Source organism: Primulina huaijiensis, unplaced genomic scaffold, assembly GCF_012295235.1.
Source record: "Primulina huaijiensis isolate GDHJ02 unplaced genomic scaffold, ASM1229523v2 scaffold20367, whole genome shotgun sequence".
Lineage (NCBI taxonomy): Eukaryota > Viridiplantae > Streptophyta > Magnoliopsida > Lamiales > Gesneriaceae > Primulina > Primulina huaijiensis.
In genome coordinates, this window is record NW_027353339.1 from 26538 (window position 1) to 43557 (window position 17020).

General features: G+C 31.8%; 1 protein-coding gene, 1 long non-coding RNA gene and 1 pseudogene across 4 annotated transcripts; all 3 read right to left on the reverse strand.

The window, feature by feature from the left end:
- Positions 1–689: 689 nt before the first annotated feature.
- LOC140966265 (uncharacterized) lies at positions 690–3025 on the reverse strand. Of its 3 annotated transcripts, none has more exons than XR_012173299.1 (3): positions 2807–3025; positions 1110–1216; positions 690–911 (listed from the first exon to the last, which is right to left on the reverse strand). It is a non-coding gene; the product is annotated as an uncharacterized lncRNA (long non-coding RNA). The 3 variants fall into 3 exon arrangements; XR_012173298.1 differs by having other exon boundaries at positions 2771–3025; XR_012173300.1 differs by lacking the exon at positions 2807–3025 and adding an exon at positions 2000–2161.
- Positions 3026–9447: 6422 nt separating this feature from the next.
- On the reverse strand, positions 9448–16174 carry LOC140966268 (sugar transport protein MST4-like; annotated as a pseudogene).
- On the reverse strand, positions 10008–11293 carry LOC140966267 (probable membrane-associated kinase regulator 1). Its single transcript, XM_073426595.1, has one exon. It carries the CDS (start codon positions 11190–11192, stop codon positions 10149–10151), a length of 1044 nt encoding a protein of 347 aa, XP_073282696.1. The 5' UTR covers positions 11193–11293; the 3' UTR covers positions 10008–10148.
- Positions 16175–17020: the final 846 nt, after the last annotated feature.

Below are 17020 nucleotides of genomic sequence, written 5' to 3' on the forward strand. Positions count from 1 at the left end.
TATATATAATCTCAATATTTGAATTCATGGCAATTTCAAGGATATAGAGATCGGTCCGTGTGTGTGTGTGTGTGTGTGTATTGTATATGTTTTCTTGAATTTTAAAAAACCCTTCATAGCACAGGCGTGCTAGAGATCGTTTACGCTAAAGGGGTGATGGAGATTTAGGAGTAGAAATTGAGAAAGCTCAAGAATTTAACTTACAATATTCAAGAAAATATAGTGAAATTGGTTTCTTAGAATAGTCTGTAGATGCAAGTGCACAGGTGTAACAGAATAAATGATGGTCCCCTATAAGTGTTGCAGACTTTTATGCTAAATCTTTTCCAGCAATCCCTTTTTGGTTGTTAGTTTGCAGAACCGAATAATGGAAATATTACAGATTGGCAAAATTAAAACCAGAATTCTTACCTCTCTCAATCTTTGACACGCACAGAATGTAGGATTCTAAACAAGTTGAAAGACCCTAATGAGATTATTTCATGTTGTATCTCACCCGAATATGACCTGCTATATTATAAGTGAAGCCCGAAACGAAAGGCCAAGTCGTTTCTCTTCTTTTTCGGAGTCATTAAATGAAGTTTGCACACCATAATTATTACTTAACGCGTCAAATATTCAAGATATCTAATCCAGAAATCACCTCTATGTTCTCTGCTTCTAAGTTTTTGCTCCTCTAAACTTAAGATAGAACACTAGGTATTCGATGTTAATAGTGATTGAAAAGGCCTTATTTTCCGTAAACTTTGAAGCAACTCTCACATCTATAAGATCGCGGAGAAGTCCTTTTAGAACCTTTCAAGCCAAATATTTGATCCTCCTGCAAAGACAACTATTTAACACACTCTTCAATCTGTGGCCATCTAATTCATCCATGCTTAAAACCAAATAAATACATGAGAAGTCCTCCTCTGCATAAAAAAACCAATTTTTTTTAATACTAAACTTGGAAAATTAAATAAAAATATATTCTACTATATCCTTGGATAAAAAGAAACAGAACCAAAAACTTTATGTTCCCCTCAGTATACATCTAATACAAAACAGAGAAGGTGAGAACACAATGACATGTATTTCTACAGAAATGAGATTTTTTGTGAGATACATACCTCTCGGTTGTTGAGTGAAACTCTCGTTCAAAAGTGGACAGCTTTATCTGTCTTGAATGACAGCGAACTCGAACTCTCTAATTCTTGTTGGTATTTCATTCGAAATACTGCAAAAGCAACAGGTTTTCAATTCGAAGGTAGCGTAATATAGAAACCCTGAATGGAAAAGTTACAATTGAAAAACAGCAACATTTTTTTTTCATGCAGCACAACATGCAAGAGAAGTGGTCTGAAGCTACTCCACATGTTGCTCGACCAAACAGACACTGGATTTGTTAAGCAATCATACATGAAATGATCAAACTCTACTGCTACCACCTCATGTTCATCACGATGCGCAATAAAAACAAAATCGATATCGAAAAAGCCTTGGGATTGCATGGACTGAAATTCCAATGCCATGTTCACAACACTTAACTTCCCTCCCAAAGAAGTACAGCCCCATCATACGGGCTTAGTTGCAACTTAATATTCCTTGGTTCAAGGCATATATAAGTACATCAGCTAATTAAAAGAAGACAATGCAATTATTACTAGTGAAGTAAATAATTTAGTAGCTCCTAATTATGTGAACAGATCACCTCTCAATCGAGTGCCTTCGGATTTCTAAACAGTTCTGATATCATGGCATACTTCATATCCCTCAAATGAAATGTTAAGGTTCTTCTAAATTAATTAATTTTGAGAGTTATACGTGATCTTTGTGAAAAATTTACAGCAACTTGAGTATATAACATCATACTGTGTATAAATAACAGAGAGTAGCTTCAAAGCGGAATTTGATTTAGGTTCACATTAGAGCAAAAATGAAAACAAGAAGACAGTTTCCTCAGATCAGTAACAAAGTGTCCAACTTCCAAGTGTCAACAAGATAGTTCTCTGTGCTTAACTTCATTTTCTTTACAACCACGGACATGAAAACTCTGCTGTCCAGACGAACTTTACAGTTGTGACTGTACTGCTGATAAAATTGCTTCCTTCAAGCCTTTAACCATGCCATCATTTTTGCACAAGTGACAAATCAACAAGAAATTCCATATATCAGGAATCATCATTCTGGCCATGTTCCAACCATCTCACGGTTAAGTTGAAGAGCACTTGTTTTGCCACCCTTCCTCAAGTGACTAGAAATTAATTCCTTATAAACATTTGGACTTGGAAGCAGTGACCTGGATTTCATCATTTCCAGATACTCGTCCGCTTCTATTAATCTCTCACACTTGCATAACCCAACAATCAAAGAAGTAAAACCCAACATATTAGGAGATAATGATCTGAACTCCATCTCAAATAAAATCGTTGTAGCCCTTTCAATACTACCATCTTTACAATAACCATAAATCAGATGAGAAAATGCATTTTCATCACAAGTAAGCCCATTATCCAACAAGATGGTCAGCATCTCATCAGCCTGCTTGGTCTTCCCATTTTCACAAAGCTTCCCAATCATCACATTAGCAGCTGAACAACTAGGCACATACCCTACCAACACCATTTCTTACAAAATACCAAGCTATCATCCAATCGTCCGTTTATAGAACAACCTTTAATCATCAGATTAAACGTCTCTGCCGGTGGCTTATATCCCAAACTTTCCATCTCTTCTAACAATGGAATTGATTCATCGATCCTTCCCTCCAGCTCTTCTAACTGGTAAGTACTTGAGCTTTATTATGAGAGGAAGGTTTGGATAAAACCGTTTCAAGTAATGCCTTGGCATCCTTTATGAGCCTGCCTTTGACCAAAATATGGATTGTCATGCAAAAAGTGGAAGTCCCATGCTGGACACGCATCTCTTTCGCCGATCAATGAAATAAATTCTGGGCTTTTCTTGAATTTGTAGGTTCTTTCAGCTGCAACAATATAGTTTGAACTAAGTGGTTGGTGAATTCAACTGACTTGAATCTTTGTGTAAGGGTCTTTGACACACATGATTTCGGTTCAGAATAAATCTAGCAATCAGACTGAATCAAGTTATAGTAATTGGAAAATAAGTCCAGCTATAGTACTCACAGATGTCGAAATTTAAATACCAGAATATGAATTATTTTTCCGAATTTAAGCTAATCAAATTCAAATGAGATGAGTTAAATGAATTAAAATTAGATTAAACAATTTAAATAAATTAACTAAAGAAAAAAATCCAAACTATTAATTTAGATGAAAATTCAAATTCTTTAAAAACGACTAAGGCGTACAACGGTATCGAGACAAACTTATAATCTACGTGTCAAAGTCAAATTCAATAAATTATGTACGTAATTCACGATGAAATTCCCAAAATTATTTATTAAACGATTTTTCGAATTGATAAACCTACTTAAATCTAACAGTCCAATTATTACTACCTGAATTTTATTAGATTCAACCGTATTAAATCAATGTAAAATTTCAGTTTTTCAACCTAAAGTCGCACAATGAACCGAATACTATTTATAGTCAGTTTAAGTATGTGTTGATTGATTATGTGAAGCAAATATTAATCTATCACCTTCCGATTTTAGATTAATCAACGAATATTCAATTTAATTGACAAGATTAAAAGAACACATGATAAACGACATCGATCAATGTATAAAAATAATTAATAAAATTGAATCAAACTCAAAACATAAAAAATAATTTGTCTCGGCCCTATCGTGGCCCTAGTCTATAAAAATATACTCCATAAATTCAAAACAAAATTTAAAACTCATGTTTAAATTCATGGAAGAAAACATGATCAAGAAAGAATGAAAAGAATTCTCAGTTATTTGGCGTGTTGAGGTCTTCCTCCTGCTTCTGCCTCTATCTTCCTCCGTGTAGATGTTTTTTGCGTAGTCTTTTGCTGTATTCACTGTAGCCTTCTATTCACTTCTTTTGTTCTCCTTTTATCTTTCTTCAAGTATCTTTTTTATCTTTCTTAATGAGCCTAATCCTCCAATTCTTTGCCGCCCATGCATGTCAAGTTCAAAAATTGTAGATGAGATTGTAGAGATTTTGTTTATCAAATGTGAGGCTTCATCTTTATCAAGATCTGCACATATTTTCTTCCAAAACTTCAATATTCTCAATGAATAAAATATAAGAATATTTTATTTCCTTTCTTTTGGTATTTTGTTTCCTTTAAAATGTTGTAAAATCATCTTATCTCTCAAATTAGGTTTTTTTCTCTTTTTATTCAAATCTACGATTATCATAAAATTAATTCAGATAAGTAGATAATTCGTGATAAAAATATTAAATAAGCACAAATATTATAAAATTAAATCTTTAAAATTTTTATAAAATTTGGACTTATCAGTCGTCAAGTTGAGTCCTTCATGTAAAGAATCTAGTATTGACGTACTGATGTTACTGTTCGAGATGATATGTTTGAGTTGTACCGAGGTGTGAATTAAGGTGGAGAAATGCATCCGAAATATTTTCTTAGAGTGTGAGAAGGAGCGGAACAAATTAACCATTTCGAGCACATTTTCTTTGAGCCCTAATTGGCATCTAAATTGTTGAATAGGAAAGTGGTTAGTTGTCTCGGTGAAAGATTATTTATTTGAAACTAGTTGTCACGAAACACATGCACCTTGCTTTTACATATAACAAAATTATTGCTAAATCTTGACTTCAAGAAAATCAAGATTATAAAAGTTCATAATGACATGATTGCAAAAGGAACGAGGAAAAGTAACATTTAAAAAACACGGCCTTCTATATTTGTAAAGAAAATCACAATCTAAAAAGAAAATTAGACATACATGTCAATTCTATTTTGTCAAAAATTGGGAAAAAAAAAAAGAAGTCATTAATTGACCAAGATCTAAAACAAGTAGCAACTTTATCTTCTAAATAGTTTATGACATCGATCTATTAAGCCAGAACTCCAATTCCTGTGAATTATTAACTAAGAGTAGGTCTCTTGTGAGACGGTCTCACGAATCTTTATCAGTGAGACGGGTCAATCCTACCGATATTCACAATAAAAAGTAATATTCTCAGCATAAAAAGTAATACTTTTCATGTATGACTCAAATAAGAGATTCGTCTCAAAAAATACGACTCGTGAGACCGTCTCACACAAGTTTTTGCCATTAACTAAACCATATTAAGGGTCGTCAAACTTCATCTTAGCATCATGTTTCACAATCATAAAAATTGTGTATTCGGGCAGTCATTTCAAAATCTGTTATATATACTTCAGCAAGGAGCTAGAAGTTTGGATTAAAAAAATTGTAAGTATGATGTATGGTGCCACTAAAAACTTGGAAGTTTTGAAAAGTCGCTCACCGGACCTAATCTGAGATAAAATTCTGTATTCATCAGTGTAATTGATGGGGATAAATAAATTATAGGATCATTAATTTAAAGGGTTTTTGTGGTGGCCTAGTGCCTTAAAGATAGTTGGGAGTTGGCGTCACACTTTTGTACTAATTAATTGTAATTATTATATATGTGACTGAGTTTGAAATTCTGCAACCTAATTAATTATTAACAACATAAGTTGCATCAATCTTTCTGAATCATGCGTGGTGTTGTTTTAGTTTACATTCTTTCGCGAAAATTTTCTATTTCTCATATGTAGTCATCATGTGTTTCCAAACAAGGTGACTAGTTAGAGTTTAGACGTAAAAAAAAAAAAATAGATAAGATGATGAAAACATGTAGATTTAAAATTAAATGTATAAATTTTTCAAAAATTCTAAAATTATTTTTTTTAAAGATCGCAAACACTCGTTGAATCTTACTTAAACGAGTTTTTTTTTCCAGAATTTTTCTTACCAATATGTCATTCCAGAATTTCACTAAGAAATTGATGTGATATGTATGCAATGGCGGAGCCACAGTCCTAGCTCGGGTGGTCCTCAATTTTTTTAAAAAAATTTATATGTAAATTTTTGTATAATTTTGGATAAATTTGATATTAGTTCGAGTAGATCAATTTAAAATATTAAAAGATTTTAGAGTTTAAAATTTTAATCTGAGTAAAATCGTATTTCTGGCTCCACCACTATATGCATATGTATGGATATATATCCGTATGTATGTTGGAGATTTGTTTTGCGTACTTTTTTTTTCACAACGGCCATAATGATCATCATCAATTGACGGGTGCCATGTGACCTGTCCCCTTCCCTACACATGTGGAGTAGTAAACCGTCTTCTCCATATATCCATTAATTCAATTTTTGTGTTGAATTCTAAGTCTAGTTTCTAACTTATTTACTTCAAATTTTATATTATATTTTTTTATTTTACATATATTAATTCTTATATTTTATATTTACATTTGTATTTCAATTATCATTTTCAATTGTTATCTTTGTATTTTTACAAATTGTACTGTTGCATTACATTTTTCATTTGTAATAGTCACCGAGGCACACGAGTTGCATGTGTCATGAATATATGATGCCAATTTATTAAACATTCGTGATATTAAAACATCATGACACCAAACAATTGTGTACTTGAATCATGAAAGATAATGAATCAACCACACAAATATTCCAAGCACATGATAAATGGAAGGAAATGATTAATATTAATCGTAAATAAAATGGTAAATTGGGAAGAAATAACCGCACAAATATTCCAATCACACAAATCGAAAGGGTTGATTAATATTAATCATAAATAAAAGGGTAGATTAGAAAGAAAAGTTGGTGTCCTCATCAAAACAATTATTATCAGTCTCTCCGCTATTATAAAATAATAATATAGATTTGGCTATTATGTTATTTATAAATCATTAAATCAAACCATTAATAAAATATTTTTAGTTAATATAAATAAATATTTATTGATTTAAAAATCTATATATAAATTTATTTAAAATTTTTAATTTATATTAAAATATCAAATTATTAAAATAATAAAATAAATATTATACTACTATTTAAACAACATTTAAAAAAACATAACTTTAACAAATTTTTATAATAGTTGAAAAAAAATGGCTTTGCGCCAAAGTATATGAGGAGGGGCTGCACTATTTTTGCGCTCTATTTTGATGTAAGGTTGAAGATGCTCTTACATTCACAAGTGAATCGATCCCATGTCATATACATACATGTACATGTATCGAAAAAATTATATTTTTTATTTTGTAATTTATATTTTTATAATTTTTATTATGTTATCGGTCAATTAACGATTTTCATCCAAAATAACTTCTCACAACCCACAAAATACATGCTATTCTTTCTTGAATTTGCACTTAGTTTAGTCGTTTCTTTAAACCAACCCTTCTTGTCATCTCAAGTCTCATCAGGAACAAATAATTTTTCAAATAAGAGTGAGTTGTCACTTATCTATTACATATATCAATCAACTTATTATCCATTATCATTTTTACTTCGTCGGTGTTATTATCGAAGTTGATCAATATATACTACTTCAACATTAATAATCGCCGAAGTAACCAGTGACGAAGTAAAAATCAAAAATTCTACTAATGTACACAATACGTACAATTTGTCCAAAGCATATTGTTAAGATTGGAACTTGACCCTAACTCAACCTCAAAAGCTAGCCAAGGGGGGAGGATTGTCCAAGTCCATATATGTAACTTCCAGGTTATTTATCCAACCGATGTGAGACAACTAACACACCCTCCTCACGCCCAGGAATGAACATCTGGAACGTGAAGTTTACAAATGAACCAACTATGGGCAGAACGGGTGGCCTAACTATAGGCAGTCCAACACATAACGGTGGAACCTGAGCTCTGATACCATGTTAAGATTGGAACTTGGTCCTAACTCAACCCCAAAAGCTAGTTCAAGGGGGGAGGATTGTCCAAGTCCATATATGTAACTTCCAGGTTATTTATCCAACCGATGTGGGACAACTAACACATACGCATAGTCCTAAAAATAAATTAAAACATTTAATTTAGATCATATATGTTCGCAAGAAAGATGAGATTATTGAATAATTTACAAATGAGTTTTATCAAAACAATGATAGATAAATTTAATATTATTCCATTTTATACCTAAATAACTCTTGGAATGTTTTAAAATTACGATGGAGAGGAAAGATTGGTGGGGGGGGGGGGCATTGGGCGACAAGGGTATTTATCGAATATTTCATATTAAAATAGGTAAATTTTAAATGTGGATCGTTAAAACCATGGGGGTAGTTGGATTTATTTCCCCTCTTTTAATACCATATGGTCATGGGTTTGGTTGACAAAAATGAGTTTGATAGAAAAATCAACCAAACAATGACTAAAACCCTAAACCATCCCACAATCTTACCTAGTCTGGACGAAACACAACCACTTTAAATACAATCAATCAAAGCTTAGTCGGAATCACAAGAGATTCGTTTCACAAAATTGATCCACGAGACCGTCATACAAAAGTTTTTATACAAATTCTACTAGTTCAATAACTTAAAATGTAACTTTAATACTTTAGAAAAAAAATTACGATCACATATCTTTTATTTATTTTCAATTTTTCAAGAAACAATAACTTATTTCATCCCAATATAATACTAACTTGACCCCCTTGCTTCATTGAGATGTCATACACAAATTTTTAAAAATTGGAAATGTAGGGCTTATATTATCTGGTTCAAGTCTTGGTGGAAGACCAGTCAATCACCCTAAAAAACTTTTTCGGAGCAAAGTACAAGCTTTGGCAAGATCTATCATTACTTATCTACCACGGAATTTAAGCCCCATTAATAGTCACTCTCATTATTTTCTTTGAAATGTGACCCACTAGTAATGTGGATGCTAACAAAAATGATAATTCAATAAAATATAATTATGAATATTTTGTTGGTGTTGTGTAGAGGATAACATTAATGGTATAAAGTTAATATGGCGTGTTCGATTCTTGTAAATAGGTGTCAATTACTATATTATTGTTGTAAAAAACAATCGAAACATGTCATTTGAATTTGATGTGCAACTCATTAAATTATAATTTTTTCCCAAAGAAGATGAAACATGTGTGCTTCTTCTTATTCATATTCATAACAAAATATGTTAATCAAAAAAAGTTTTAGAAACAATCTTAGTGCTCCATTTCATCTTCGATTTTCGTCCGAAATTCTTATTTCATTTTTTTTCTCGAGATGATTTTCCTCCTAATCGCCCTTTCTTCAACTTGATATGATTCAGATTTTGATCACAAATCGTTTTAATTTAGTAGTATTCTTATTACCATTAAAAACTCATCATTCTATACAATATTGTTGGAGAATTCAAGAAATACCATTGTGCAAGGAAGCTTTCGCTCAATTGCCGGTTATGGCTATAAGATGTAAGTTCATGAATTTATCTATTAGGAAATAAGTATTTCAAGTGCTATATATTTTGATTTTCTAATATTCTTCATGCGTATTGACTTCAAGAAAAAATCATGCCAGAATCCTTGATTTATTCTTTTAATTTTTTTAATTGCTTATTTCTATATTTTCTTGCCATTATATATCTTGATATATTAATATATTATATCCTTCAAGATAGTTGAACTTATACTTCTTCAAAAATTATTTGAAAATTAATTTAATTTACACATATTCACAAATATCAATTAAACTATACTATATTAATATTAATTTGAAATTGGCAAGAAGCATGATTTTTATTTTTATTTTTATTTTTTGAGAGAGCGAGAAGCTTCAATTTTTCTTGACCTAATAAATGTTATCCAGCCAGAAAAAGCAGAGAGTTCATTAATACAGTTTGAATGCACATGCCAGATTCTTGTACGTTTGAGCTGGTAAAACAAAACAAAACAAAACAAAAAATTAAACTGCAGAAATGATAAAAACAAACTTGAATATTATATTATTTATTATATAGTAAATTTATGGAGTCATGGTGATCAAAACTCCATTGAAAAATTTTGCAAAAAATTCCTGATCGAAAATCAAACAAAGGTAAAATCCGAAATATCGAACATATAAATATAGATCACATGCATAACTAATAATTCATGAGTACTGATCCATAAATTAAGTTAAACAATGAACAAAAATGTTAATTAATTAACTAATAGTCTCAGTTAATTTGATCTGCACATCAAATTATTCATTCTATCGGTCTCAAATCTCATTACTGATGGTGTTCTTATTCTGAAGCATGGAGTTTTTGCAATGCGCAATTGCGCTCTGAATTGCACTCTGCAGTTCCTCCATTGATGAAGCATCTGAATGATAAATGCCGGATCCTGCACGAACCATATTTGAGGACCCGATCCCGTTTCTAGCGTGGCTAGGTGATGATCCAATCGATGATGGGCAGCTAGAAATGGAACTTCTTCTTCTGGGATAGATCAAGTTTCCTGAAAAAGAAGTGTTCTGCGGCGGATAATTTAGAGGCGTTGTGGATTCTTGATCTTTATCTTTCATCATGCACAGGGTTGCACTAGTGGGATTCGGGATTTTTGATGACGGAGGATGAGGGGGACGAGCTGGTGGAAGGCATGGCGGCGGAGATGACATTTTCTGTTGCTGCTGCTGTTGTTTTTGGGAAAGCTTTTCGTATAAAGGCTTCACCTTTTTAAAGTACTTGCGTATGACATCTTTGGCGCTTGAACTCACTCTCTTCACGGCGGTGGCGCCGGATAACGCCGGAGCCGGGTTCTTGTGTTCCTTACGGAAAACGGAGGAGAATTTCGGAAGTGAGAAGTATTTTGATGATTTTCTTGAGTGGAAGTTGAATGGATTAAGATTCGCGGTGATGGGGGAGAGTCGTTTGAATTCGTCGTCAGCGACGGAGCTAGGCCGGGAGGATTCGCAATCGTGGTTGTGCAGGAGGTCGGTGGAGGAGGAATCGGAGGAGTGGGAGGCTGTGGAGTCACGGGAGGCTGTGGTTGTGGTGTCGGAAGAGGAGGAGGTGGAGGGGGAGGAGAGAAGGAGGGTCCGGACCATGGAGAGGCGGGGGGAGAGTTGTAACGGGAGGAGCTGTCCTTTGTAGAAGAGCTCGTCGGCGGGGCAGAGGACCGCGGTAGACTTATGCGGGGAGAGAGAGATAGTGAACTCGAACGAGGAGGAGGAGGAGGAAGAAGAAAAGGAGTGGGTAGGGGAAGAGGGGCGGGTGTGAGATCTGGTGGCAGAATGCCGGTGGTTTTGTGAGCGCCGCCCCATGGTGGTGGTGGTGGTGGTGGAAGTGGTGGCCGGTCACATTATCTTTTGTTCAGGGAAAAAGATGAAAGAATATATATAGCTTGGAGAGAGTTTGCATAGTGAATGAGATATAAATGTGGTTGCAAAAAAATACAATTAATTAGCTTGCAAAACTAGTTGAACAATTAATTAAATATATAAATAAATAACCAAAATATTGATTTGATTTTGATTTAATTTAATTTAGGATTAAATTTCAAATGTTCAATTAATATAATTTATTTATTTTAAATTGTTTTCAGACATTAAACATTTGGTGAAGTTGGTAATTAATTGGAAAGGAGCCATGCATGGCGCTGCCCCTGCTCGATAGTCATATGGTCACGTGATGGAGATTAGCTCCGGTTAGCTGTGACGTCAAATCTGGAGGTGTGACTTATAATAATAATAATAAGTTATTTTTTTTAACACACAAATTACGTTTATGAAAATAGTTTACAATTACTAAATATTAAGGGGCGTTTGGTTTGGGGATAAGGGGGATTATTTTTTTTATCATATTTAGTCAGCTGTTTGGTACGCGTGATTATTTAACCAAGTCAATCCCTCCTATGAATGATTAGGTTATATTAGGTAGGTTAAAATAATATCTCCTCACCCCCTAGGATTATTTATCCAACTCTTAATACTTCCTATTTTTCCAATTTTATCCTTCTCTTATATTCAAACTCACCACCACTTCCCGCCGCCACGACCGCCGACGGACTGCCGGCCACCGGCCGACCGCCGGGCGGAGGTCGCCCACTTCCGGCGCCGGCCGACATTTCCGGCCGCTTCCGGTCGGTCGTTTCTGGCCGCCGCCCCCCGCCGGCCGCTGCCGTCGCCGTCGCCCCCGCCGCGAAGGGGAAGGGTAATTTTGTCTTTTCATCAAAAAATTTAAAATTATCCTACACTTAAAAATCTTACCAAACATAATATTATTTTACACCATATATTACAATCCTACCACAATCAATTTCTTTATCATTTACATACTAATCATTAGTTTATCATATCCTTTCAACCAATCGTAGCCTAAGTATCAGGGATAATAACATTTTTGTAATATAAATTGTATAATTTTATTTTTTTTATGCTATCGATCCATTCACGATTTTAGTATACAAAATTGCATTTTTTTTAAAAATCATTTTTAACCTTTTTTCAATATAATGTTTGTGTAATATCGAAAAATGATATTTTGACACTGAAAAATATTGACGTAGGCAGTTCGATGTCAGCATTATGATGAAAATAATAAAAATGAAGAAAAAATACAAGTTAATTGACGAAAATTCAAGTTTTTATATGTATACTTTGTCTTATACTCAATTAATTATTATAGTTTGCTATTCATTGAGCATTATATTAATGTTCCAAAAAAACAAGGTTAAATATAAATAGTAATGCACATTGCACAGTTACCAACTTATACAGCTAACAATCCATTACACAATACTCAACATATATAAAACAAATATAGGACCACTGATCACAATTAAATAATTTCTGAGTAAATAAATAGGAAATTTTTTTTTTCGTGTTTGTCTTTTTACGATTTTGGTATTTTGTGTTGTTAAATTTCAGTCTTAGTACGCTAACTTTTTTTTTTTTGCAGTTTTATTATTATAATTGGAGCGTTGATGTGGCTCTGCCGTGTGTAGTGTCATATTAATATTCTTAGTCACTAAAATTGTAAAAAAATTGAAAGATATGCGATAAGAAATGACCAAATTGCAAAATAATATGACCAAAATTGTATTTTCTCTAAATAAACATAATGCAAATGATTAGTCCTCAAATATGACGACAATGTTTTATGAAGTTCTTTGTTATATCATTAACTAGTATCTAACTCGTCTGATACATATGATATTAAAATTAGTATGTATGAGCGTTTAATTAATTAATTAATTAAAATTATTGATATAATGAATTATTTAATTATTATATAAAATTTGTATATTTTATTTAATATTTTAGAGAATATGGAAAACTGAATATATAAAAGTAACACAAAATCTAAAACTGTAATGGAAATTAAATGAAATGATAATATCAAGGGAGTGTTATTATACTCTACTTTTTTTACAATACACTTCATATTTTTTTCTTTATTCTAAAATACATAATATTTCCTCAAATAATTTTTTAAAATATTGCTATAAATATACAATATCTTTTATACATTTTTTATTAAATATAAAAATATATTAAAACTAATTCACAAAAATCGTTATGAGATCGTGTCATGAGTCAATTTGTGATACTTCTACCCAATCTGACTAATGGAAAATTTTGTTTTTTGTCAAAATAATTATTTTTCACTCAAGATTTGGCCAAAGTCGACTCGTATCATAAATATAGATATGTGATACTGTCTCAAAAGAAACTTAGTCAAACTAATTTAGGTAAATTTATTTATTTTCTACCATGAGTACTTTTTTGTAAATATGTTGACAAACAATTTAATTAGAATATTGATTTCTAATATTTTTAAATATTGTAACACATTATTATAAAATAATATTGTTGTTAGTAATTTTTTTTCTTCAAAAATATATTGTAGCGAATTTTTAAATAGTTTCTTTTTTTTTTCAAATAATTATTTTTTTAATTATAATATTAATTTAATTTAATTAATTAAAAAAGAATTGTAAATGTTTGCGTAGTTCGTAGTAATCATGTGTGTCATTTTATCTTCAACCTGCAGGCATTTCATAAACTTTTAATTTCCATCATCCTTGAAGAATCTCTTCCACACCGGATGCTTCTTCAACACCTTCTCTTCGATCAAATCGATCGGCACGCCTTTCGTCTCCGGAAAGAGGAACAAAACAAAGAGCCCCATTATCAGAATGCATGAAGAGAAGAAAAAGAAGATGAAAGCCCTCAAATGGCACATCAAAGAGAGAAAAGCCTGTGCTATTATGAAAGTGCGGATCATATTTGAGCTCACTGCAAATGCGAATCCTACTGTTCTTGTTTCCATAGCGAAGATTTCACTTGGATGAGCCAACCCATTGGGACCCATGACCATGCAAACGACATCACAAATGAACATACTTAGATGAAAACTAGGGCTGCTAAGTTCTTGTCTAGTGAGCCTGCTTCCTTTAAGTGGACAAGTAGGATGATTCTGATCGCCATCTGCAGCCATATCATTTAAGAGTGAAACCATGTTAGTTCGCTGTTAGATATAGTTAATGATATATTGATTGTCCGCAGGGGAGTAGCTTCACTAAGGGTTAGGGTGGGCTTTAGCCCAACCTAGTCTGCGAATTAATGTGTATATATAGTAATTTATTTTTAGAATTTTAGTCACTGAGCAAAATTTTTATACATAGATTTCTATGAGTTTTAAATAATCTAGCATGTGAGCTTATTTTATATCTATGTGGTTATCTTAATTTATATATTTACTCATTCTAATTATACACTTTATATATATATTTGTGTTGTTCTGATTATAAATATGTATTTACATAAATATATTGAATAAACTAAAAATATATAAATACTTAATAATAATCAAATTAAGTGATAATTATTAGAGTACAAAATTGTATAACTAAATTATTTGAATGAATGTCATATGTACATTCAATTTTTTTTACTTACTTTACTATGAATTTATTTTAAAAGTTCATTATTATAAATGATATTTATCATTTATCTTGATATATTAAATTCTTAAGATGATTTTTAAAATTTATCTAGTTCATGTTATTATACAAATTATAACAAAAATTTTTTTTTTTAAAATATATTAAATAATATTTATATTTTCAATGTTCAGCCCACCTTATTTTAAAATTTTGGTTATGCCTTGATTGTCCCACAACGAGAAGAAAAGAAAGAAGTGTAAGGCTTATAAGGAAAAATGTGGCACTGAATTGATTAACATTAATTTAGATTTATTATTTTAATTTTAATAATTAAATAATTGATTGTGCCATCATAGTTTGAATGAAACAGTGCATTAATTTTCGGATGAAGAAGTGTCTGTTCAAGAAACATCTTTTCCAAGACTTGTCTATGCATTATAAATATAACTCTGTTATCTGGAATCTGACAACTAATATTCGATATCTTCATTAATATTATTGAAACCAAGTATATATGTTCTCTAACCTGATCTTGGGTGAATTTATAAATTTGATGGTTATGAAATCTATTTATTTTTTCTAGTATCGTAGAGTCTGTGATTAAACCCAGCAGTGATATATACAACATTTCCTTAAGTACAGGAAATTAATCATGCTCGAAACAATTTCCCAACTTTGCATTAATCTCTACAGTCACTAGCTGGATTGATGTATGTGGCTAGATCCGTCCATAATTCATCACCAACTCGATATTACATTACGAGAAGCGGTCTTTGGAGTTCAGTTGTATATATCTTTGATGAAAAGTATGTTCAGAGGACTACTTTTATATGTCAAAAGTTTCTGTTCATGTTATTCATGTGCAACCTATCCGAGTCATATATATGAAATTTTAAACACCAAATTTTGAATGTTTTGTAATTGCTAGAATAATGTTATAGGAAATAATTTCCATACATGGAAGATCAACGTTTGAACACAAGCCTCAACGAGCAACTTCCTTCTTCCAATTCTGTCAACAGCGAAAATCGCCACAAAAGTAGATCCAACGTTAACCAAACCTGTAATCACAGGCGACAGTCAAGGAAGCATCGGTCTTGAATCCCAATGTCTGGAACGAGCATAAAACATGATGGCATTGATCCCAGTACACTGCTGGAAAACCTGAATGAAAATAGGGAAAACAAGAGGCGGTGTTCCAGTTCTTGTAAACAGCTTCTTGAATGGATGTTTCACTTGACTTGCTTGTTCACAGGCCGCAACAATATGTCGAAACTCTGCTTCGATATCTTCGGCACCTCTGATCCTTTTCAGAAATGCTTTTCACTGCGATCCTTTTCCTCTTTCGATGAGGAATTATATTTTAGTGTAATTTCTAATTAAGTAATAAATTATAGTATCACAATAAGATATAAGAAAGAAATAATTATATATACAATAGTACAATAACATGATAAATATATAATAATATAATATATGTTTGATAATAAAAATATTTTTTTTATCTATATACCTACAAAAGTGTAGATCATTGGCCATGTTTTTCAATTGTCAAAAAATAAAGAAGACCTCCTCATCAATACAAATCCAAAAAAAGAGACTCACGTGAAGGGAGGCGGCAGCAAAGAGAACAACTCACAATTCCTTCCACCAACAAATCACGTGAAAGAAGAACAAGAAAGGCGCAAGGAATTTCTCCTCAACTCTAGGCTAAGTTTTATTTCTGATTTAAGGGTTGTTTTTACTGTTTAATTTATCATTGTGAGGTATTCGTTCTTAGATTTAATATTCTTGTTATTTCAAGTATTTGTCAATTTATAATTTAATTATATGAATATTGCATATCGATTAATCTGACAATTTAATTCGATATAGGATTTTCTACTGCTAACCATGAATTCAGTGATCCGTAATTGTCATGAATGATTGGTACACGAGTAGCATAGATTAGATGTGTTGTGCTATCATNTATTTGTATTAATTGCACGGGCATTGGTGGAATAAGTGTAGATCATTGGTCATGTTTTTCAATTGTCAAAAAATAAAAATGACTTCCTTATCAATACAAATCTAAAAATTTAATAAAGATATATATGTAAATTTCTAATTGTTGTAAGAGTAAAAATGAAATATCAAAATTTTTTATTTATTCCAATAATATATAATTAATAGTCTAACAAATGCTAATGAATTATCACAACA